This window comes from Schistocerca cancellata, chromosome 8, assembly GCF_023864275.1.
Source record: "Schistocerca cancellata isolate TAMUIC-IGC-003103 chromosome 8, iqSchCanc2.1, whole genome shotgun sequence".
Taxonomy (NCBI): domain Eukaryota; kingdom Metazoa; phylum Arthropoda; class Insecta; order Orthoptera; family Acrididae; genus Schistocerca; species Schistocerca cancellata.
Genome location: NC_064633.1, coordinates 331,511,435 through 331,538,169, shown reverse-complemented (window position 1 = coordinate 331,538,169; position 26,735 = coordinate 331,511,435). Strand labels below are relative to the sequence as shown.

The 26,735-nt window shown below is 37.8% G+C and overlaps 1 protein-coding gene across 1 annotated transcript in view; it reads left to right on the top strand.

Annotated features, from left to right (window-relative positions):
• The window catches only part of LOC126094514 (sterol regulatory element-binding protein 1), an 85,127-nt gene extending 58,602 nt beyond the window's left edge, over nucleotides 1-26,525 (top strand). The window contains exons 14-15 of the mRNA XM_049908925.1: nucleotides 5,885-6,020; nucleotides 22,966-26,525. Coding sequence (XP_049764882.1) covers nucleotides 5,885-6,020; nucleotides 22,966-23,183 — 354 coding nt within the window. The 3' untranslated portion in view covers nucleotides 23,184-26,525. The remainder of the gene's footprint in view (nucleotides 1-5,884; nucleotides 6,021-22,965) is intronic.
• Nucleotides 26,526-26,735: the final 210 nt, after the last annotated feature.

The following is a 26,735-nucleotide window of genomic DNA, read 5'->3' as shown; positions in this document are numbered from 1 at the left end:
TCAGACCACACTAGATATCTGCTATTCTTTGCGTCTTTTCTCAACACGTACCTGTGTAAGGCATATTGTTCTTGAATTGAGTCTATTTGTGTTCAACATTTTCAGACACTTTTGTGTTCAACATTTTCAGCCCCGGAGATGAATGTTTCATGTTGACTGCTCAGGTTATCTGAAATTTGTTTCTTGTCATACCTGTTGAGCAGAAATATCTTTCTTTACATTCCTATTTACAGCCTTTTACAGTAATGCTGTAATGGCCTTAGATCACTGATTAACTATTCTATGGTAACTGAATCAAAACGTTTGAGCCTCTTGGTTACCAGAACTAAGATACTACTCAAGGTAATTTTTGCATACAATGTCTGGAACAATGTGACATGATTCGCTCCCACTAATATCATCCTAATCACTTTAGTCTCCCAGTTTGTAGCTGATTAGGTGAAAACTACCCCTAATATTGTAATATGACAAGGAAATTTACACTCGGCCTTCTCCAAACTTCTCCTCAAATGTCACCTTAGCAAGTGAAATGAAAAGAATAAATATTAAGTTCAGATTGGGAAAATATTAAAAATGTTTTGCCTCAAGGTTTGGTAAGTGGCCCACTCCCATTCTTGTTCTACATAAATGATTTACCTGGGACATTGGAGGGCTTTTCAAAAACTGTGTTTGCTTATTGATAAAGGGGCCCAAACACAGTCAAGGTAACAGTAGAACAGGTTTACAGCAGGCTTACAGCCAAAAGCTTAATACATAATTTTATGAAAGCTCATATTCTAATGTAATTGGATAGATAAAAAAATCTACTCACCAAGCGATGGCAGGAAAACACGCATATAAAAGGTATTACTTACACAAGCCTTTGGAGCCAGTGGCTCCTGCTCCTGGCAGAAGAGTTGGAGGGGAAGGAAGACTGGTGAAGAAAAAGGATTGGTTAGGTTTAGGAAAAGGGGTAGAGTTTGGAAAAGTTGAAACTACATGTCATATACCAGTTGTTGCGTAAACACTCAGGGTGTATACGACCTGGGAGATCCTGGAAAAACTCAGGAATTTTTTAGAATTCTGGGAATTTTTCATTGTTTTAGTTATCAGTTAAATTTTTGTGATTTTGACTGGTAAGAACCAATACTCTAACAAAGTATATAACTGTATCCTGCTTCTGCAGAATAATAATGCAGCAACAAAACATGAACGAAAGAAAAAAAAAAAAAAAAAAAAAAACGAAAATAAAACTTAAGTTGCAAAGGAAATACACCATATACAGCAACAAAACAAAGTGCTCATACAAGCGTCTGCCAACAGCAAAGTGTGTCAAATGCTTTAGGAAGACTATGCAGTGCTTCCTAACAACAAATTGCCTCCCATGAGCGTGACGTGACAGCTGTTTACATTAGATTCGTTTGAGCAGTTGCGGGCGGGCTCTTGTGCATACGCAGTTGAGTCGTGTATGAGTAGTACCTTCTCCCGCTTTTGGCTACAGATGTGTGGCTGGGCGCCACTATCTAATATTGCCCTGGTTTGGAAAAATTGGAGATCCGGGACTGATCCACAGAGTAGTCTGAGGTGTAGTGGAGAGGTGGTTAGTCTCCACGTGACCTGTGTTAACATTTAGTGATTTTCATTTATTGCTCTCGCATTAAATAAAAACAAAATGGATTTCTGTGGCCGGGAGATGTCAAATTAATTAAAATAAGTTCACATAGTCATGGAAGGCTAAAATATGTTACTAGTTTCAGGTTTTATTTCCACCTTTCTGACAGTCAAGCATTAATCACCTCGCAGAACAATGAAGTTATTTTTGTCGGTTTGCTAAAGAGATTTGGCTTTTATTAACCTTTTGCACTGAGGCAGTCTATTTATTTGAAACTAAGTGTTTAATTTCCCAATGTTAACTAGTGGGCTTCCTGTGTCATCGTAGCTGCGCAAGTGCAGTGACGCCTGTTATCTGGCACTCTCTGGCAACTGCTGAAATGAACCAATTTCTAACAGGTCACAGGAAAATATTGCAAATGGTGGTTTGAAAAGCGTTACTTTCAAAGTAAATTTCCTTTTATCCAAGATGAATTATGTGCGAGAATGTACAATGAATTTCTTAAATCACAGAGCGTTTTACTCTCATTTAAAGATCACCTCTTTGAGGACAACCATCTGGACGAATTTCGAGCCCAAAAGATCAGAAATTTACGTCGTTATTAACAATTTTACTGGCACATATGTGTGAAGTATCTTAAAGTGTAACAAGCACAAATAGATCAACATTATATGTGGAAGCGTAGCTTCTCTTGCAGCTTATTAATCTTAGAGACCAATGTTATATGTGAAAGCTTTTTTTTCTTGTAGCAACACTGTGTATATTAATTTAAACCATTAACTTTTCTTATTTGTGTGTTTGCACTACTTAAAGAGTGATCTTGCTATTGGCTGACTACATCACGTGTCCTATATGCTGTCATCAGCTGGCAAGATCACTTGATACGAGCTATGACTGGCTTAGAAAAGTGCATCGCAATCTCGATTTCTATGCTTCGGAAAGTAACATGCGGTGTTTGGTGGAATTTGAATTTATACCTTCGTAACTCGAATATATGCAGCGTACATGTTGCTGCACATCAGAGATCTTTCCAAAACATGTCTCCCCGCCCCCCTCCTGAGTTTCGTTTTCTAAAGTGCCGGGAAATTCTAAGTCGGTGTATAAAACCATAAATGTTCAAAGGATTTATACGTTTTACAGTGCCGAGAAAAAGTATACTGTCACTTGACACGGAAAAAGTGTATTTTCAACCGGGAAAAACCCAGGATTTTTTTTTCCCTTGTCCATGTATACATCCTGACACTGTTCAGCCTTTTACATCGACATGATTATCACCAATTTATCAGTTCGGATGAATGTGTTTAGGGTGTATACTGGCAATACCCAGTATCCTGTTGCAGAGGATGCACTACCACACGACAGTCGTGGCCTTGGTGCCTGTTCCACATCACATGCAATCTGCATTCTTCCCCCAGACACCAATTTCTCAGAACTCCGCAGTTGGGGACTGGTGCTACAACATGCCCTTGGTTCTTGCCACCCACATGGCCATAATTTCTTCACTGTAACTTTTCTTTTCTTCACTCCATTTTAATTTTCTACATTTTTCATTTTCTGACCTGTCTATTTTTCGCCGTCCCCCTCCAGTCTCTATCACATACAATCCACTTAACTTTTTGCTCTTATTAACTCGTGCATGATGCTGTAGCAGTAATGTCTGTCTTCCATATTACCCTTTCATCCACTCTTAAGCCCTCAAATTTTCAAACCTAGCTTGATGCAGTTCCCAATGATGGGTCTTTCCTTCTCAATCTGTCTGGTACGTCTCCGCTGATCTGGGGTTGTGGGTGAATTTTCTGAACTGCATCTCACCAGCCCTGTTCCTTCGCCCATCTTTCTTACCCTTCAACTCTTCTGCCATGAGGAGGAGCCACTGGCTCCAAAAACTTGCATACCTTTCTACATGTGTTTTCCTGCCACCACTTGGAGAATGGGTTTTTTATCTACACAACTACATTAGGTTTTCGAAAATTAAGTAATTTTGTTGATATATTAGCTTGTGAAAACTTAACATTCTGTAATTCCAAACAAATCAAAGTGACTTAAGTAGAGATCAGTGGGCATACACAGGAGAGGCACTGTGTGAAGTTCTGGGCATCCAGAGGGAAAAGAAACTCGGGTCAGTTTCACCAAAAAGCACAGGTCTTCTTGCTTTGCTCACAGAACGGTCTTGTCATTGTGCTGACCTGCAGCCAGGATTGTTAGTAAGCTTTACATACCATCATGTGGTATAATCTAACTAGAGCAATACAGCTGAGGTGAAAAAAGTGTCTTATTTTGCAGAAGCATGCTATAAGCATGTTGTGTGAAGTTGATAACAGAACATCTTGCTGAAGCCTCTTCTGGGACCAATTGAGTCTTTTGTTATGTGCCAATACTTATCCCCCATAATAGCATTTGTGGTTAACAACAAGAATGAATTTAGTACAAACTGTTCAATTCACAACTGCAGTACTAATTTATATACACTATGCAGTCCTCTGTAGGGTTTATAATAGAGTTTTATATTCTGATGCTAAAGTCTATAACATGGTGACAGTAGCCATCTGGCAGGGAATTGAAATTCCCAAATACTCAAAAGCAAAGTAGAAGAAAACCTCATTAGCAACTCTTTCTACAATTTGTTTGCCTATTTTGACTCAGCAATATAAATTTTGCATAACTTTAATAACTGTCAATATGCAGACAGGTGATAGTTGTATGGGTAAAGTTACGTAAATTCTTTGTTTGAAGTATTAGATAAAAACAAAAGCTGAATGGTACAGGGCTGGCACTTTTTTTTCCCCAAAATAGCTGTTTCCCTCCCAATACACATACATAAAGTTATTCAGAAGTAGCCAGCAGAGCATGACAACTATACACACATTTTACACCATCATTAGCTTATACGGCCTATCAGTTAGTCTGGCTACTAATGTATATACCGTATAAACTACCAGTGCTTTTGCAGTATCCCTGTAGCCTTAAAAATGTCAATTTAGGATGAAACTTGATAAAGCAAACAGTGTTTGGTAATAGGTATATGGTAGTGGAGAAAACGGAAGTTTCAAAACGCTTGTCACTGCAGAAATGCTCCTGTTCTCCCATTGTTTGTAGTGTCTAGTTACAGACTTTGTTTGAATAATTTATGTTTGGCATTTTCTGATATTATTATTCAGATAGGAATAGAGTGTGAGAAATTGATTTGAAAAGGAAATGTTGACTCACAAAGGTTCACAGCAAGGTGTATCACGGCCTTTGATGATTTTTTTATTCAGATTTGTGTGAATCAGTTTTGTACTAAAGACTGCAAGTAACAGGAGTTGCTAGTTCTCAGTAGGTACGATATTTAAGGCATGTTTTGTCACATTATATGTTGTGAGAAAATGCAGTTGTGATGTGTATTCCATGTGCCTATTAAAATGTACATTTGGGATGACATCAAGTTTGCAACTAATTAAAGGTATTTAAATTGTTTCACAAGCACAAATTACTTCTTCTGTGGCGCTACAGCCCAGGATGAACCTTGGCCTTCCCAATGAGTTTCCGCCATCCATCACGGTCACGTGCTACCCTCCTCCAGTTTCTGCATCCAAGCTTCCGTAGGTCTTCTTCCACTCCATCCATCCATCTTACTCGAGGTCAACCTTGGCCTCTTTGTCCCCCTGGATTACCAAAGAGAATATTCTTTATCACCTCAGACTCCTCCATTCTTGCCACATGACCTGCCCTTCTTATCCTTCCTGATCGTATGATTTTTGTTACAGGAGCATCAGTGTGTATAGTGTAAAATTCTGCGTTGTACCTTTTCCTCCATTGTTCTCTCATATGCACAGGGCCAATTATTCTCCTCAAAACTTGCCTCTCAAATCCGTCGAGCAGCCTTGCATCGGTTTCCATCAAGGGCCACATTTCCGAAGCATAAGTGAGAGCTGGTCCAACAAGTGTTTTATAAATAGTGAATTTTGTTGGGCGGCTGAGGAGTCTTGACTGGAATAAATTACTCAAGGAGAAATATACCTTATTTGCTGATATCAGTCTAATCTTAATTTCAGTTGAGGTGTCATTAAAGCAAGTGACTGTGGAACCAAGATGCTTGAAGCTATCAACTCTTTCAAATGTGTGTCCATTCACACTGAAAATTGATGGCATGTTGGGCTGATATGCTTTTCCACAGGCCATGTATTTGGTTTTATCTTCATTTATCGTTAGACCAAGCACAAATTACTATGTATTTTGTATTACTTGAGTTGGTGTGTTGTTAACATATTTCACAGTGAATATTGCATTGTTTTATGGTATGATTTCTTTTAGTCTGCATTGGCACGAGTTTTCCTGTATGAAGCGACAGCACGAATGATGGCTGGTGCTGCACCAGGACGCACACAACAACTTCTGGACAGAAGTCTTCGACAGCGACATAGTCGTGGATCAATTATCTGTGGAAAAGGTAAGTTTTTGAGTGTATGTTTTGTTGTACACACAGTTTTCGTCTTGTATTGTAACTTTGAAAGCTTCTTTGTCTCTATGTAACTACTGTAGCCTACATCCATTTGAACCTTCATTCTGTTGTCAGATCTTGGTCTCCCTCTCCAATTTTTACCACCTTCATAAAAGTCATGATCAAGCCTAAACTAAAATTTTAGTGTTTAAATAGTGTTACTTTTTCATAATGCAAAGGAAGATACAATTTTAGCCATACCTGTAATTATCAGTAACTGTAGTATTATTTTTTCAGGATAAAAGTCGGTCATCAGTTGCAAATAGATTTTATTATGCTTTGACAAATGAATTTGTCATCTTGAGAAGCTCAGTATTGGTTTTACAGATGTCAGTACAACGCATAGTAAGCATATTTCGTTCCGGAATCTTACTCTTAGTGCGAAACACTCGTTAAACGAAACAATTTATTCCATATAAATTAATGTAAAATGCATTTTATCTTTTTCATGCCATTTATTCAAAGAAAACTTTACATGCAATGTTATGTACTTTATTATTCATGATATATAACTAATTCTTTTTTACTAAAAAGCTATCTGTAGTCATTTGTTTCTGCAGACGCTTCAACCCTTGCCGAAAATGCGATGCAGCATTATCATCAAATAATTTTGCAGCGCACATAACCACTGCTTTATTGGGATGATGATTTTCAGTGTATGATGCAACCAATTTCCATGCTTTCAGCATTTCTCGTATTACACCGAAGATTGCTGCTTTGCTGTTATGCCCTCCTCCTCCTCCTCCTCCTCCTCTTCTTCTTCTGAAGAACTCTCACAACTTCCTGCTGTGAAATACGTTGCAACTCAATAAGCTCTTAGGTTGTCATTTCTTGGGCTGTGGTCTTTCACGAGCTCATCAATATCATTGTTATTCACTTGTAGTGCCATACTCTTGGCCAAAGACACAATCTTGTTGACTATAGCCTTCACAGGTACTGACTCAAGTGCCTCAGAGTCACATTCAGCAACACACTCCGGCCAAAGCTAATGCGAGCTTGTGCTCCGTCTCCAATGACCTTGTTGTCGAATGGACGTTAAACACTAATCTCCTCCTCCTCCTCCTCCTTGGAATTGATTTTCATTTATCCATATAAGGAGCAACATTTCAACATTGTCCAAAATACGAAACTGTTGTTTAGATACTCTGTCCCTCCCTTTGAAGTATCTATCTCCTGAAACTTGTCCTTTTTCTTGAAGATAGTGCAAATAGTTGATGTAGACCAATTGTATGTGTCTGATAAATCAACAATGCTTACACTACTTTTGTGTTTTTCAGTGATTTTACGTTTCATTTCTAAGGTTACTTTCTTTCTCTTTTGGTCATCGTCCAGCGGCTTTATCTTCAGTGACATTTCTACGAAGGCCATTAAAATTTGCCCACAAAAAACAATGTGTGAAAACAAGTTTAGAAAAAGTTTGATCCCAAGCTGCACTAAGAGGGCAGTGAAAGAATGCTAAACCCAGACTGCAGTACATACTAAAGACATTGTTCATATGCCACTGCCGACAATGGAAGGTGTTCATATTGTTGAATGTTTCCCCTGCCACATGCGAACAGCTGGTGATGTCACACTAAATCGTCATTACTCATTATGTGAAACATTGCTCGTTAAGCAAGACTTTCTTTACAATTTGTTTTGCTCATTATGTGAATTGCATGTTATGGGAGGTGCTCGTTAAGTGAGGTTCCATTGTATCTTCTCCATAGAAACATAATACCATGGTATGTCCAGAAGTGTACATACTGAATGCGATTATTTTAAACACCAGTTGACAATTTACAGCAAACATTGTTATCTGTGGTCATTTGTTACAGTTTAAGGATGAGGAAGATCACAGTTTAGTATCTCATTGATGACACAGTAATTAGTGATGCTCAGTCTTGAAATAAACAAGAAAAGGGAGTTTTTCAAAGGAAGTATTCTAGCACTTGTCTTAATATATTTACAGACACTATGCAAAATCTAATTCATGAAAACGTAGTCGGAATTTGAACCCCATAATGAATAAATGTAAGTGCAATATTATAACCACTGTACCACATCTCTCTGTGGGCACCATTGAGTTTGGGAGCATGATGTGGATGCTGGTGTCATCAGCTAACATTGATAATTCAGGAATTGCAGGTGGCCCAGTGACTTGTGTCACTTTGTATCAGAAGAGAATCTCTCTGGTTTCTAGTGGTTATCAGAAGTGGTAAAGGCTGCCAATCTTGCTTGCAAGACGAAAGCAGGACTCACTATTTTCAGCATAGTTGACAGAACCAATTGCGGACCTGTGGTACAGAACCGAGTGGATGTTATGAATCAGTGGCTGAGACGGCTCTACAACCATATAGTCTGTAGATTCCTCAGCTTACGTCATAGGGTGGTGGATTTTTGGATTTTGCTAAATAGGTCAGTAGTTCATTATACGCAGGAGGTGGCTACGTGGGTAGCAGGGGCTGTGTGGCATGGACATGGGCAGATTTTTAGGTTAGAGGGTCTCGGGAAACACAAAAAGGACTCCAGTCTGAAAGGGTGCAGGCCAACACAGGAAGAACTTAGATCAAGGAATCACCAGTATAACAGTTATAAATTTCCATAGCTGTGTTGGGAAAGTACCAAAGCTCCAAGTGCTAATAGAAAGAACTGATTCTCAAATCGTTATAGGCACTGAAAGCTGGCAAAAGCTGGAGATAAGTTCACTAGAAATTTTAGCAAAGGACCTAATGGTGTTCAGAAAGGATAGGCTAAAAACAGTTGGTGGTGGTGTATTTGTTGCTGTTAGAAGTGCCTAAATGCATTCTCTGAAAATTATTTCGAGCAGTTAGTTCATGAGCCCAATTAAATAGTAAATGGTTGTGAACTCACACTGGATCTCTCAGCATAATCCTGAACTAATAACAAGCAAGGAAATGGAACAGGGATTAGTGAACACACGGCTGTTATTGCGAGACTGATTACCGTAACTCCAAATCCTTCAAAAATAAAAGAAAAATATACATGTTCAAAAAAGCAGATAAAAATTTGCTTGATACCTTCCTGAGAGACAATCTCCATTCCTTCCAGATTAACAATGTAAGTGTAGACCTAATGTGGCCTGAATTCAAAGAAATAGTATTTATAACTATTCAGAGCTTTATACCTTATAAATTGACGAAAAATGTAGCTGATCCCCCTTGATATGCAGAACAGTGCTGCAAAAACAATGAAAAAACATGCCAAATTTAAATTAATGCAAAATCCCCAAGACTGACTATCTTTTACAGAAGCTCGAAATTTATTGCAGACTTAAATGTGAGATACTTGTAATAGTTTCCACGACAAAACTTTCTCAAAACCTGGCAGAAACGCCAAAGAGATTCTGGTAATATGTATAAAATATGCTAGCAGCAAGACATAATCAGTGCCTTCTCTGCGTGATAGGAATGGAGATAATATCAGTTACATTGCTGCTGAAACAGGTTACTAATCACAGCCTTCTGAAATTCTTTCACTGATGAAGATCAAGTAGATATTCCAGAATTCGAATGCTGACAATGTGAGTAGATATGCCCAGAGTAGTGAAGCAACTTAAATCACTTAATAAAAGCAAGTCTTACAGCCAAACTGTATACCAATTAGGTTCCTTTCAGAGTACGTTAATGCAGTAGCTCCATACTTAACAATTAAATACAATCGCTCACTCGATAAAAGATCTGTACTCAAAGACTTAACAGTTGCACAGGTCACACCAATATTAAATAAAGGCAACAGGAGTAATCCACTAAATTACGGGCCTATATTATTAATGTCAACATGGAGCAAGATTTTTTAACACGTATTGTGTTTGAACATTATGAATTACCTCGAAGAGAATTGTCTATTGACACACAGTCAACACAGATTTAGAAAACTTTGTTCTTATGAAACATAACTAGCTGTTTACTCATGCGAATTGTTGAGTGCAATTGGCAAGGGATTTCAAATTGATTCCACATTTCTAGATCTCCAGAAGGCTTTTGATGCTGTACCTCACAAGCAGCTTGTAATCATGTTGCGTGATTATGGAAGTATCATCACAGTTATGCTACTGGATTTGTGATTTGCTGTCATAGTTTGTAGTAACAGACAGAAAGTAATCGAGTAAAACAGAAGTGATTTCTGGCATTCCCCAAGGCCCTCTGCTGTTTGTTATCTGTATAAATGATTTAGGAGATAATCTGAGCAGCAATCTTAGGTTGCTTGCAGACGATGCTGTCATTTATCATCTAGGAAAGTCATGAGAAGATCAAAACAAATTGCAAATGGATGTAGATAAGATATCTGTATGGTGCGAAAATTGGCAATTGACCCTAAATAATGGAAACACCTAGAAGATGCAACAGATCTATTAGAGGGACTGCCTACACTCCGATTGTTCATCCTGTTTTGGAGTACTGCTGTGCAGTGTGGGATTCTTATCAGATAGGATTTAGTACATTGAGCAAGTTCAAAGCAGAGCAGGATATTTTGTATTGTTGAGAAATAGGGGAGAGTGTGTCATGGACATGATACAGTATTTCGGGTGGACATAATTAAACAAAGGTGTTTCTCATTGCGGCGGGATCTTCTCACGAAATTAGTAACACTATTTAAGCACTAAAATTTTAGTTTAGGCTTGATCATGACTTTTATGAAGGTGGTAAAAATTAGAGAGGGAGACCAAGATCTGACAACAGAATGGATGTTGGCTACAGTAGTTACATAGAGACAAAGAAGCTTTCAAATATTTTGTTGACCCCAATCTTCATAAGGAAAAATGATCATCACAATGAAATAAGGAAAACCAGAGCTCGCACGGATAGAAATAGGAGTCTTTTTTTCGTATGCTGTTTGAGAGTGGAATAATAGAGTGTTATTGTGAAGGTGGTGTGATGAACGCACTGCCAGGCACTTAAGTGTGATTTGCAGAGTATCCATGCATATCTATATTTAGATGTAGAAATTGATCAAGAACTTTTAGAGATTTTTGGTAACAACATTTCCCCTTTATACATAGTGGTCAGAAACAGTCTGAAAAACTTTTAAGGTTGTTACAGGATAGGTCCTGCTGAGAAATAATGGTTAAGGAAAAATTTCAGTATGTTGTGCCGCTTCAGAGTTAGTAAGCATTGAAGTTAATGAATCAGACCTTTGCATGTGCAGAGTCAAGCGACCCACTAGGGACGTTGTTACCAAACATGTCCCCCAATTGGTTTCATAAAACTGAATGAGAGAGCAATACAAAAAATGGACGTGGAATGGTAGTAAGGATAGAACTCAAAACAATGGCTGAGCAGTCTCATGTGCTATCATCTACGCTATGAGAACAATGATACCAATTGTATCTGGCAGCCTGTGTGAATTTTCTTGCTCAATGGCCTGATTGGCTAACTTCATGTAAATTAACTTGGAAATAGCATAATTTATCGAATTTTTTTCTTAACAATTATTTATCAGAACAACTTACCTGCAGCAATCTTGCAAGCTTTTCAAGCTGCTTCTGACCATCCTGCATATTACATATTTATTTATATACTATACATACAAAAATTATGTATATAAAAACACATACATATTCGTGTGCAGCATTATGCCAAAATTTCAAAGCAATTGCTGAAGAACTTTCGAAGATTTAAGACTATGAAAAAAATTTAAATTTATATTTAAAAAACAAAGATGCTGTGACTTACCAAATGAGAAAGTGCTGGTAGATAGACACAATAAAAAAACAAACAAACACACACACAAATTTCAAGTTTTCGCAACCCATGGTTGCTTCATCTGGAAAGAGGGAAGGAGAGGGAAAGACGAAAGGATGTGGGTTTTAAGGGAGAGGGTAAGGAATCATTCCAATCCTGGGAGCGGATAGACTTACCTTAGGGGGAAAAAGGGACAGGTATACACTCACACACATATCCATCCGCACATACACAGACACAAGCAGTACTGACGAGCAGTATTCAAGTATTGGTTGAATGAGCATTATGTGTGCTACTTCCTTTATTGATGGACTACATTTCGTGAGGATTATTCCAGTGAATCTGTCTGGCATCTGCCTTACTCTTGATTAATTTTGTGTGGTCGTTCCACACCGGATCTCTCTGTACACATACTCTTAGATATTTTATGGGAGTAACTGCTTACTGTGATTGTTCTGCAACTGTGTAATCATGTAATAAATGGTCTCCCTATTTATTTGCAGTACATTACATTCATTTACATTGAGAGTCTTTTGCCATTCCTTGAACCAAGTGTCAATCCTCTGCAGGTCTTCCTGCATTTCGCTACAGTTTCCTAGCATTGCAACTCCTCCGTATATATCATCATCATCATCCGCAAAACGCCTCATGGAACTCCCAAAGTTATTTACTGGATCATTTATATGTTGTTGTTGTCTACAGTCCTGAGACTGGTTTGATACAGCTCTCCATACTACTCTATCCTGTGCAAGCTTCATCTTCTCCCAGTACCTACTGCAGCCTACATCTTTCTGAATCTGCTTAGCGTATTCATCTCTTGGTCTCCCTCTACGATTTTTACTCTCCACGCTGCCCTCCAGTACCAAATAGGTGATCCCTTGATGCCTCAGAACATGTCCTACCAAATGATCCCTTCTTCTAGTCAAGTTGTGCCACAAACTTCTCTTCTCCCCAATTCTATTCAATACCTCCTCATTAGTTACGTGATCTACCCATCTAATCTTCAGCATTCTTCTGTAGCACCACATTTCGAAAGCTTCTATTCTCTTCTTGTCCGAACTATTTATCGTCCATGTTTCACTTCCATACATGGCTACACTCCATACAAATACGTTCAGAAACGACTTGCTGACACTTAAATCTATACTCAATGTTAACAAATTTCTCTTCTTCAGAAACACTTTCCTTGCCATTGCCAGTCTACATTTTATATCCTGTCTACTTTGACCATCATCAGTTATTTTGCTCCCCAAATAGCAAAACTCCTTTACTACTTGTAAGTGTCTCATTTCCTAATCTAATTCCCTCAGCATCACCTGATTTAATTTGACTACATTCCATTATCCTCGTTGTGCTTTTGTTGATGTTCATCTTCTACCCTCCTTTCAAGACACTGTCCATTCCGTTCAGCTGCTCTTCCAAGTCCTTTGCTGTCTCTGACAGAATTACAATGTCATCGGCAAACCTCATTTATATATATTGTCAAAAGTAACGTTCCTGTAAACCTGACTGAGGCACTTCTGAAGTTACTTTTACTTCTGAGGACTTCTCTCCATTCAGGATGAAATGTTGTGTTCTCTTTGCAAGAAACTCTTCAGTCCATTCACACAGTTGGTCTGTTGCTATGTACACTCGCATTTTATTCATTAGGCAGCAGTTTGTAACTGTATCAAATGGCTTCCTGAAGTAAAGGAACATTGTATCTACCTGGGTGCCGAGCATTTACTGCTTTCTGGACTTCACATGTCCATTATTTTCGGAACCCATCTTGAGTCCTACAGAGGAGTTTTTCAGCCTCCAGGAATGTCATAAAATGCGAGCATAAAACGTGTTCCAAAACTGACCAATGTCAGAGATATAAGCCTATAGTTTTGCTTGTCTGTTCAGCATTGCTTCTCGCAAATGGGAATGGCCTGTGCTTTTTTCCAATAATCATCTACATCTACCCCCTGCAAACCACTCTGAACTACATGGCAGAGGGCACATTCCATTCACTTTTGGTGAACAAGAAGAATGATTGATTGAATGAATGCCTCTGTGTGTGCTGTAACTATTCTAATCTTATCCTCACAGTCTCTGTGAGAGCGATACGCAAGGGATTGTAGTATATTCATAGAGTCAACATTTAAAGCCAATTCTTGAAAATTTGGTATTAAACTTTCTCATGATAGTTTACATCTATCTTCAAGACTCTGCCAGTTCAGTTTCTTCAGCATCTGTGCAAAACTATTCCCCGGGTTAAACAAACCTGTGACTATTCATGATGTCCTTATATGTGTATGTTCGATATCCCATGTTATTCCTGTTTGGTATGGGTTTGACACGCTTGAGAAATATTCTAGAATGGGTCGTACAGGTGATTTGTAAACAGTCTCCTTTTTAGACTGATTGCACTTCCCAGTTTTCTACCAATAAATTGAAGTCTGCCACCTGCTTTATCCAGAATTGAACTTATGATCACAGAGGCACATTCCATTTCGTATCCCCACAAAGTGTTGTATCCAGATATTTGTAACACTTGGCCAATTCCAAATGTGACTTATTGATATTATAGTCACAGGATACTATGTATTTTTTCATTTTGTTAAGTGCACAGCTTTACATTTCTGAACATTTAAAGCAAGTTGCCTATTTTTACCACTTTGAAATCTTAACAAGATCTGACTAAATATTTACTCAGTTTCTTACACAGTTCTTCATTATAGATAACTGCAGAAATGCAGAACGTCTGAGGGTACTATTAATATTATCTGCAGGGTCATTTAGATACAACATACTGCATCATCTGCAAAAAGTCTGAGGTTAGTACTAATATTGTCTGTAAGGTCATTAATATACAACATGAACAGCAAGGGTCTTGACACACTTCCTGAGGCACACCCAAAGTTACTTCTACATCTGACGACGACAATTCCCCAACCAAGATAACATGCTGTGTTCTCCGTACCAAAAAGTCCTCAATCCAGTCACAAATTTCACTTGATACCCCATATGATCAAACTTTTGACGATCAGTGTAGATGTGGTACTGTGTCAAATGCTTTTTGGAAATCAAGAAATACTGTGCCTGCCTGTCTCCCACCCTCAGACTTCAAGAAGAATATAATAATTCCAATCCCAAAGAAAGCAGGTGTTGACAGATGTGAAAATTACCGAACTATCAGTTTAATAAGTCACAACTGCAAAATACTAACGCGAATTCTTTACAGACGAATGGAAAAACTGGTAGAAGCGGACCTCGGGGAAGATCAGTTTGGATTCCGTAGAAATGTTGGAACACGTGAGGTAATACTAACCTTACGACTTATCTTGGAAGAAAGATTAAGAAAAGGCAAACCTACGTTTCTAGCATTTGTAGACTTAGAGAAAGCTTTTGACAATGTTAACTGGAATACTCTATTTCAAATTCTGAAGGTGGCAGGGGTAAAATACAGGGAGCGAAAGGCTATTTACAATTTGTACAGAAACCAGATGGCAGTTGTAAGAGTCGAGGGGCATGAAAGGGAAGCAGTGGTTGGGAAGGGAGTGAGACAGGGTTTTAGCCTCTCCCCGATGTTATTCAATCTGTATATTGAGCAAGCAGTAAAGGAAACAAAAGAAAAATTCGGAGTAGGTATTAAAATTCATGGAGAAGAAATAAAAACTTTGAGTTTTGAATATAGAAGAACTATGGAAACAGTTTTTTGTGATTTTGTTGTGAGTTGTTTAAATGCAGAAGCTCTCTTATAGCACTCTCCCTCTGCATTTAGAAAAGAAGTCACCAGTCAAATACGCGGCACTGCGTAGCAGGACCACAACATTAAGAGAAAACAAGACAGTGACTGGGAAATTAGGAAAAGAAGGTAACTGTTGTTACAGGAAACGAATAAAGACAAGGCATCTCACAATATATTGAGCACTTGAAATCAACCCATAACAAGAATAACGGTTCACCATAACTGCATTATCACTCCCTGTTCTACACTGAGTCGAAAAGTTTGTGTCTTTTGTGACTAGCAGATCTAATGTTATATTCAAGAGTCAGTTCTCTTATTAACTGCTCAAGGTAATTTTTAGGTAAAGCACATAGAACAAGTTCACATGATTCTTTGTGCCTGCTATCTGGCAAGTTAAAATCTCCACCTAAAACTGTAACATAACCAAGGAATTGACACGAAATATTCTCAAAGTTTCTCCTCAAGTGTTCCGCTACTACTGATGCTGAGGCAAGGGGTCTATAAAAGCATCTGATGACCATGTTCGATTCATCTCTAAAACTTGTCTTCATCCAAATTATTTCACATTCAGTATCTGTACTAATCTCACTAGACATTATCCTTTTTTTCCCCCTCCAGCTATAAACATGCCTCCACCACCAGTATTCAACTTATCTTCGTGGTATATTGTGATAAATAGTGTATGCTGTGTATGTGTGCATCATGTTTCATAGTTTTAGCATGTACAAATGATGATCCATGTATCACAGAGATCCACAGCATTCTAACAGACAGAGAGATTTCTACATGACGTGTTGTTTGATGCAGATGTGCATAATGGATTATATGCCACTGATGACGGGCTATACGCCTGAATACTGGTCTGGCAAGTAAATGATTTTGAAATGCACAGGATGTCCGTTATCAACTAGTTAACATCTTATTATCAATTTGGTCAACACGACATTCTTCCAGAGAAGGAGATGATGTAAAAACAAGTTCATTATATGCAGGTAAATGGATATGTCTTGAGAAAGTGAAGAACTTTTAACAATTGGTCTCTTCCATTTATCGCACAGTGTAATATTTATGAAATGTTCATAAAAGTAGCACAGCAAATCATTTTTATTGCACAGGCTTTAACCCTAGGACGCCCAAGCCCTTTTTCCTAACTTGGATGCCTAAGGGGGGGAGAGGGGGTGTTCGACAAGCCCACAGGTATTAAATAAGTTTACTGACGAAAAATTACAACTTTGAAAGTGGTTTATGTATTTTAACTAAGGCATCGGTTTGTTACAAATATTGGATTGGGTGAATAAAAAATTGACATATTACAATACAAAATACAGATGTGTTCATATACATTAGACTACTCTGAATCCTCAACTTCAAGGCAAGAGACACACTTCACAGTTTTTTCTGAATGTATGTTACATGCATGTTTAGGACACTGTCCACAATACTGCTTTGGTTTACTTAGATTGTTGTACTTCTGCTTCTTTGTTTTAGCTTTTCTTATACAAATATGGCACCAACCTTTCCCCGCAGGAGGCTGACATGCTTCTGTTTTCACTTCTTTGATTTTCTTTTGTAGAATAGTCTCCATTGATTGAACAATTTGCTTCGATAACCCTCTTGCATTGGCACTTCTTTCTTCTACCAGCAATTTCACTAGTTCCATCCCAGCTTGCAGAAGATAAAGTTTCCATTTGTTGTGTTTCTTTTCATTCCATCTTGGATGTTGCTGGAGGAATATGGTGGTTGCACTGATAGCACAAATGTCGATGAGAGAGTAAAATACAGATAGAGGCCATCTCTTTGTTCCCCTCTTGCAGGTGTACATACGCGCCATTTGATCAATGGTATCAATTCCACCTTTAGTGGAATTATAATATGCATTTATCTCAGTTTTATTCTTCTCTCCTCCAACAGCGCCTTTACCTTGGTGCATTGTTGACAGCATCAGTAAGTTTTTATTTGGTTTTGTTTTTGCTATGTAGGACACCAAAGTTACTGGAGGCCTACCTGTTGATGGGTCTGTGAACAAGAACATTGATGAATATAGCTCTCGATTTGATGTGTTCTTCATTATGTCTGGAATATGCTTCCTGTTTGACTGGAGAGTTCCTACTGTAGTAACTTTATATTCTTGGTATAACCCTTCCGCCAAATCCACCGATGTGTAGTATCAGTCTGTAGTAATATTTCGACCAGTATTTTTCACAGGTGCTACCAGACGTTTGACGACAGCTGCTGAACCCCGTTCTTCTTTCGACTAATTCTGAACATTACCTGCATAGGGTTCCGTATTCAAGAGGTATCTGTCAACTGCTTTGGACATCATGCGTATAAGGATGCCATACTTGCCCTGTTTATCCTTCATAAATACTTTGAAGGGGCAGCGCTCTCTAAACAAGCCAAGCATCTCATCAGTGGTGAGGTGGACCCCTGGTTTATACAGTAGTGGAAACCTATCATTCACTTTGTTGAAAACATCACAGATTGCTGTGAACTTGTCTGCTTCCCTTCTTAGTTAGCGGGTACTTTTATCATCAAACCTTATAATTGCAATAAGTTCCTTAAAACATTCTCTTCCTATAATACCCTTGTAAACTGGCCGACCCATTAGGTCTGACCAAAGATCGTGTACCCTGACAGAATTGTCCTTATTTGCCCCCATAAGTATCAGGATTCCTATAAAGGCATACAATTCTTTCTCATTAGTCAAAGTAACATTTCGCCTAACTGCCTCTTCATTTGAATGTTTTACTATAACATCCATGATGTCAGGCGTAAGAAGTAACTACAAGGCTTCTCCAGGTGAATGGCAAACACCAGCTGGAGTTACTCCTGCCGGCTCTCTTACTATACGAGGTGCATTCAAGTTCTAAGGCCTCCGATTTTTTTTCTCCAGGCCGGAAAGAGATAGAAACATGCACATTGTTTTAAAATGAGGCCGCATTCATTGTCAATACGTCCCAGAGATGGCAGCACCGTACGGCAGATGGAATTTTACTGCCAGCGGCGAGAATGAGAACTGTTTTAAATACTTAAAATGGAAACATTTTCCTTACTTGAACAGCGTGTAATCATTCGTTTTCTGAATTTGCATGGTGTGAAACCAATTGAAATTCATTGACAGTTGAAGGAGACATGTGGTGATGGAGTTATGGATGTGTTGAAAGTGCGTTCGTGGCTGCGACAGCTTAATGAAGGCAGAACATCGTGTGACAACAAACCGAAACAACCTTGGGCTCGCACAAGCCGGTCTGACAACATGATCGAGAAAGTGGAGAGAAATGTTTTGGGGGATCGCCGAATGACTGTTGAACAGATCGCCTCCAGAGTTGGCATTTCTGTGGGTTCTGTGCACACAATCCTGCATGACGACCTGAAAATGCGAAAAGTGTCATCCAGGTGGACTACCACATGGCTGCCCGTGTGGCATGTTGCCAAGCAATGTTGACGCGCAACGACAGCATGAATGGGACTTTCTTTTTGTCACTTGTGACAGTGGATGAGACGTGGATGCCATTTTTCCAATCCAGAAACAAAGCGCCAGTCAGCTCAATGGAAGCATACAGATTCACCGCCACCAAAAAAATTTCGGATAACCGCCAGTGCTGAAAAAATGATGGTGTCCATGTTCTGGGACAGTGAGGGCGTAATCCTTACCCATTGCGTTCCAAAGGGCACTACGGTAACAGGTGCATCCTACGAAAATGTATTGAAGAACAAATTCCTTCCTGCACTGCAACAAAAACGTCCGGGAAGGGCTGCGCGTGTGCTGTTTCACCAAGACAATGCACCCGCACATCGAGCTAATGTTACGCAACTGTTTCTTCGTGATAACAACTTTGAAGTGATTCCTCATGCTCCCTACTCACCTGACCTGGCTCCTAGTGACTTTTGGCTTTTTCCAACAATGAAAGACACTCTCCGTGGGCGCACATTCACCAGCCGTGCTGCTATTGCCTCAGCGATTTTCCAGTGGTCAAAACAGACTCTTAAAGAAGCCTTCGCCGCTGCCATGGAATCATGGTGTCAGCTTTGTGAAAAATGTGTACGTCTGCAGGGCGATTACGTCGAGAAGTAACGCCAGTTTCATCGATTTCAGGTGAGTGGTTAATTAGAAAAAAAATCGGAGGCCTTAGAACTTGAATGCACCTCGTATTAGCAACAGACCTCCGAGGAATTCTAGGCTGTGTGGTTACATGCCTTCTTCCATACTTGGCCACAATAACATCCTGATGGTCACTGCCTGAAGCTGCGCTATCTTCATCTTCTCTAAAATCCACATCACTTTCCTGATCTGAATCGTATTCCATAACACCATCCTCATATTCACTTTCACTCCCCGAGTCAGAATCTTCATCTAAAATTTCATTCAGAACTCTTTCTAAAGACGAGTCACGTATTGTTTTAGTCATTTCTAAGTCTGGATGTGAACAGTAGGGAACTGCACTAACTCACTGCAAGTTTACAAGATAAATAACAGCTGACTGATATTAACAAACACTTCCTCTGAAAGTAAACCGATTGTTGTGATATCAAGGATACCAACCAACAAGAAACTAACTTGCATTGTTGTGGAGATGAGAAATACGAAATCCTACTAAAGGAAATTTTAAGTTTTATCGACCCACAAAAAATTACTGTATGTATTCAAGTGAAGAGCAAACAAAAAGCTAAGTATTCTTATATTTGTGTTGATATTGTGTTGAGTTTGTAATTAAAGACTTGCTTTTATGTATGGCGTAAAATACTGTTTTTTTAATTGATTAGAACGTTGGTTGCTGGGCACTCTTATAAGAGAGATGGAAATTGTTAGCTGTACTACGTTTTTGTAGTACACTTCAAGTAGAGCAAAATTTTTTGAAAGGTACCTAAATATAGTAAAGTTATTATCCACACACTTGACACACATCTCAAAGACCTCTGGGAATTAGAGGAAACATTTAATCTGTTGTCAGTCTCCTTTTCTGTTGATATGGGCTGTATATTAATTGAATCATAGAGCTAATAGATCTAAAGTGTTAAACATAATTTCGTGAAGAATTTTGTACAAAATCAGTCTCATATATATCTCTAACTGAGGAGGTTGAGAAACCAGCCAACCAGTTGGAAATAAAGTTTTGTTCCTCCTTGATCTGGGTTTCGATATTTGTAAAAATTTCTTCTTGAGAAATAGTGGGCCTTGTTATATCACATGATGGTACATTAGATTGATGAAGCTGAGCAGTTCTTGTCATATACAAAATTGACAAAACAAGAATTATCACAAGCAATGGCTTTAGATAGCAGCCAGATTACACATATCGTACCGCAGAATGAATGCTCACTAGTAAATGCCCACAGGTAGAGGCTCTTGTCAACATAAAATTGTAATAGGCATCATAGGATAAAATATTTGCATAAGTTATGTGTACATCATGCCAGAGACTTATTTGGATAAGTTACATGTACATCATGCCAGGAACTTAGTCTCTGGCAGGATGTACACACAACTTACGCAAATATTTTATCCTGTGTCGCCTATTACAATTTTGTGTTGACAAGAGCATTCATTTTAAAGTACCATGCACGTACTCTGGCTGCTATCTAAAGCCATGGCTTGTGGTAATTCTAGTTTTGTCAACGTTGAATATGACAAGAGCCACTCTGCTTCATCTAATCTAATGTACCATCATGTCATGTAATAAGGCCTGGCCCACTGCTTCTGAAGAAGATATTTTTACAAATATTGAAACCTAGGTCAAGGACTTATAAACCTTTATTTGCAACTGGTTGGCTGATTTTTCAACTATGCTGATAAACTTTAATTTTCCACAACTTCACAAGCCTCCAGATATGAATATTCCTATATTAGGAAATAGGTGAAAATTAATTGGCTCTCTTTGCTTAATACAGTAGTGCCCAGTAAGATGTAAAAGGCAAAGTAATAAATGTTCGTTAACAATTAGTATTTTCTTGTTTCATATTAGAAGGCAATGGTCACAAGATGCACATAGATGTCTGTAGAACTTTAAATCAAGAAGATTTTAGTTATTTTAAATCTCATTAATATTATCATCAGATGCTTGTACAATTAGAATTGTTGACAGCTGTCTTTCATGTCCACAAAAATAACACATGCTTCTCCATCTCCCCTTCATTTCAAGTCCTGTTCGTTAAGAGTTCCCACCCCCAGTACCTTTTTGACATTTGCTTGAGTCAGCTCGTGGACTGATCTATGAATGAATGGTACTGAAGTAGATGGTAGATAATTATGACCAACTCATTTTGACAGGATTTTAGTCATTCCTTGGCGTTATTCCAGTAGAAAATGAGAGAAATTTGTTGTACTCTCTTGGATAATAATTTTTGCTTAGGTATTTTTTCCACAAGTCTTTTTTTTTTTTTCACTTTGTATGCCATTGGAATGTGTTGAGTGTGAAATAACAGAGAAACTGTACTTGAAGAACTTTTCTGTCTTTGTATTCCTTTTGCTAACTTCAAGATATGAAACTGAAGGTTTGTACAATTCGTTGGTAGATTTTTATCAAAAGGCACATCTCTGGCAAGAGGAGAGAAGCCAGTTTAATTATGATTAGCCCTCTTGATTTAGCCTCCCACCCACCCCATCCCCTCTGTCCATATATTACTTCGACCAATATTATCCTTTCAGTAAGGCCACAACTGTTGTTTTCTTCTCCTATCTGTACAATAACCACCTACACAAAACCATGTCTTACGTAGCTGATGGGATATTAAAGTATAATGGAAGAGAGAGAGAGAGAGAGAGAGAGAGAGAAGGTGGGAGGGTGTTGAATTCAGCTGCCCATTTCTAAACCATTGAAAATGAAGGATCAAATTCCTTATGAATCTTTCCATTGGTGAAAAGACATCGAAAACAAGGAATTTTACACCACCACTACCTCATTTTACGAATTTAAACAGAAACATGCAACTATTTTTTCAAATGAAAAAGCTATTCTGTCAGGCAAGTTGACACTTGACTTGATATTATTGCCTAGTGTGTACCAAAATTGGAACAAAATGCAGTGTTTTGTTGATTTGAATACCTTCTTTATGCCTGGCCAAGACCTCTTCACTTGACCCTTGTACACTATTTTACACATGGCGACGGTAATGAGAAATTCTTGAATAAGGAATTTTGTTTCAGTTTAGAGACTGCATTTTGTGGTAAGAAAATAACAGCCTATAAATTCATAAATGAAGTTAATAATTCACAAGAGCTGTAAATCTCGCAGTGAAATCTTTGAAGAGTAATAAAATGCATTATTCTTAAATTTTTTGTGCCTCTTGGGAAACATCTGGATTATTCTTAAAAACACAATAATGGAACAGATTTGAAGTAGTGAGAAAATTCCATTAAAAAAATACAGATTTTTTTTAGTAATGAATGTGTATTGTATTACTAAGATTGCTGTGATGTTAAGTATTTTAAATATATTTTTCTTCTTTGTGCAGATATACAGTTGTGATTGACTTCACTCATTCTTTGGTTTTGTAGATAAAAGCCAACAAGAAGTTAGTGGAGAGCGAGAGCATGCAATGGCCTTATATCTGGCTTGCCGCCACCTGCCAGCACAGCTTCTCTCATCACCAGGCGAGCGTGCTGGCATGCTTGCAGAAGCAGCGAAGACTCTAGAGAGAATTGGTGACCGAAAGAGGCTTGGGGAATGCTACAATCTTATGAAATCTCTTGGTAGCAGTTCTGTCACAAATTAAGTGATCTTAGTATTTTATGAGAGACAATTGACATTCCAAATATTTTTAGTTTCTCTCCAAGTCTGAACAACCATTGAAACAATTGCAATTGACATTTCTGTCTTTTGTTTCTTAAACTGAGTAAACTCCATCAATCTCTTCCTGCAGTATGATTAATTTGTTTGCATTGAAAATCCAAAGATAACCCAGGCCAATGAAAAATGTCTTTAGCTAATTTTTGCTACGTAATGGCTTAATCTCAAGGATTTTTGTATACTGAATTCAAATCTGACTTCAGTTTTTTTCCCATCACATAAGTTTTACCACAACATGACTTCTTTATAAACTAGAAAATTAGCAAAACATTTGTAATTGTAATGAAAAGTAATTTAATTTTCCAGCATGAGTGAAGGTTTTATACTAAGGACATGCGTGAAAAAAAGTCGTTATTGCATAGCACTTACGTGTCCACTGACTTAACGTAAGTTTTCTGTATACGCCATTGACTTACATTAATTTTCTCTATCCTCCTTAAAGCATCTACCATTGCTTTCACTGTGGCGAATTGCCTTTTGTACGTCTCAAAGTGATGCATAGTCTCTCTTATTGTATGGATGTTCCAGCAATTGTGATACCTTTTGTCATCACTTTAATGATTTGATGAAAGTGCTCACCTTGTTCCTCTCCGACATACACAAATTTGCAGGGAGAAAATTGTGGCATGTGCTCAAAAATGAAAATTGAGCCCCATTAAACAGCCTAACTTCATGGACTTTTTCAGCATATCAATTACAACAGAAATGTGATGTGGGTCTTTTTTATTACCTGCGAACTTGGTAACAAACACCTCCTCCCTCCCTCTTACTCACAGTCATTTATGATTTGAAGATGGAATGAAACATCATTTTTCAAATATTAGATCCAAACAACCCAACTGCTTTTAATTTTGCCCCTGATAAATGGGGAATTTGCTCGCTGAAATTCTTGAAAAGTTCTCCATCTTAGGACAAACTATTCATGAAAGATGAATCTTACATGCAAATATTCAAACTCTGGGGCCAAAAGGTTGGCATTAAGACTAAGCATCCACAGTTAATGTCCTTTTGTAAAGGTCACACCTAAAATGCTGCAGTTTATTAAAGAGTGCAACATATTTTGTACAGATTCAGTAGTTTCTTTTCCTTCTCTGCCTAACAACAGGTATACCAAGTCCTCTGGCTCAGCAGGTCTGTGGGACTGCCCCCATTCTGCAACATTGACAGCTGTCAGATCTAAAGAGAGTCAGGAGTATTGGCAGCTGGCCTTGGCTCTGGCATGGTCGTGAAGATCACCTTGAAGCTGATATCAGTGTTCTTGATCTATGGTAGCACTTGCACAAACACTCGCATACTGATTCAGTCTCAGTTCTGTGTACTGCAGATTTTGGAGCAGTGTTATCGAATGCAAGTGCCACTTTGGACCAACAGCAGTTTCTAGATTCTTCTCAAACCCAATGGCCAACTTTATTGAGAATGTTGTGTCTGGGCCTGGGGGATGGAAGTTCTGTAGAATTTGTTTTGCAGATGACAGTGCTCAACAACCTGTGGAATAGTATTCGTGGGCCTGAAATGGAGTACGTAAAGTGTGACAAAATCCTCTATTTGAAAACAAAAGTGTTATAGTTTACTTGAAGAAACATTCGGTGTACATATAGGAATTGGATTAAGTTTTTAAGAGAGTTACTTTAATTGAATTGTTGTGTTGATTAGTATTGAAATATTTCCTTGCGGGGCAGTTTATTCTGACCCACTATTGATTCCTTCCACTTCTATCCGAAAACATAAGATATATTTATGGTAAAACTGCATTAAAAAAATATTAATTTCAAAAAAATGGTAGTTAAAATGAATTTATTAAAAAGCTTATTTTTCCTTGGCCTGGATAATTCCTTTAATAGAATATCATCAGCTGTTGTTAAAAAGTAAGGTTATTTTCTTAATCATGTGATCATTTCATCTGTCTTTAATGTGAGATCATAGTTATTGAAAGAACTAGATTTACAGTTAAATGCAAAAAATATTTTCAACAATTATGCAAGTACGAAGGAGTTAATTTTTGTTAGTCCACTTACACATAAGTACAGATAGGAGTAGTATCAGCGTATCATATATTTGATAGGATTTAATACCCAAATGGTTTTTGTGAACTTATCATGCAGCATTAATTGTAGTGGTTTTTTAACTCGCACAAAGATATTCATTATAGGAACCACATGACTTTATTAATGTAACAGCTCTGTTATACTAAATTGGTACAGTAAATCAGAATTGTTTGATTGTAGTTAAGAGAAGAACTTGCAAACAATAAATGGCAGACACTTGTGATGATAATATGCCATGTACCATAAATTTAACATAGCATTCAACAATCAGTCTTAAAGATGTATTGCTCACTATCAGTATTCACAAGTCAGAATATCTGTCACAGAAATGTTCAAGTTTGTCGTTAAGCCGATGGAGATACCTCACTCCTTCCAAATCAGTAAATGATTCAATACCCAGTGCAGCAGAAAGAAATCAATTTATTATACTAACATTGTTAGTGTGTGAGTTTGATAAGTAAATGTCTGTTTCATTTTACTGTTACAATAGCTTTATAAGTAAAACCATTTCTATTAGCACATTGGATCTAATCCATATGGAAACAGATGAAGAGCTTTGACCACCCGATAAGAAATGCTCAGCTTTTCCTGTCGTGGTTATATTATTATTTTTAGAACTTTTAAATCGCTTTACAGTTTGTCTTTATTTCATTTAAAATCTCATCAAAATAGAAAATGTTGCGGATTACAAACAAAGAAAAAAAATGTTGCAGAGTTTTTAAATAATATTTATTAAACTTGTTGACGCACTGTAATTCTGGTGAATTTGTAATATTTTGTAAATATGTAGGGAAAGAGGAAACTCAGATTATTTTTATATAATTTTCCACATTCATACTAAGAGTAATTCATGTGTGACATCACTCTATAAGTTTTATTGTAGAGAATAGACTAGCCACTTAAACTACCACAAATTACTGTATACAAACCCTCATTCTGTTTTGTTATTGTCTCATTCATTGGATGTTAAAGTAAGATGCGTTAGAATCTGAGTATTTTCTTTATCATATGGTTACAAATACTCATTGATCCCAAAACTTTTTTAAACTGTTTACATATCTATCATTTCTTGTAATTCTTTTGTGCTTCTGAGTTTTCCAGTCACTCAGAGAGAGAGAGAGAGAGAGAGAGAGAGAGAGAGAGAGTGAGAGTGAGAGAGAGTGAGTTTTACACAATTGTACAGTACTACTTTTGTAACTTAAATAAATTTTATAAGAACAAGAGTTCAAACAGTGTCAGTTTATTCCTATCTTAGTTGCCTTAATGTACTCTCTTCTGTGGTGTGGAGAATTTAATTTGATTGTTTCACTTTTATCTGTGCTGGGGCACCGTGCATGTCAACATAAGAGCGAAGAACGAGATTATGGACAACTTGCAGTTATTTTTTCCTCTCACTTATTCTCATTACCAGGCAGGGGAAATTTCTTGTTTGT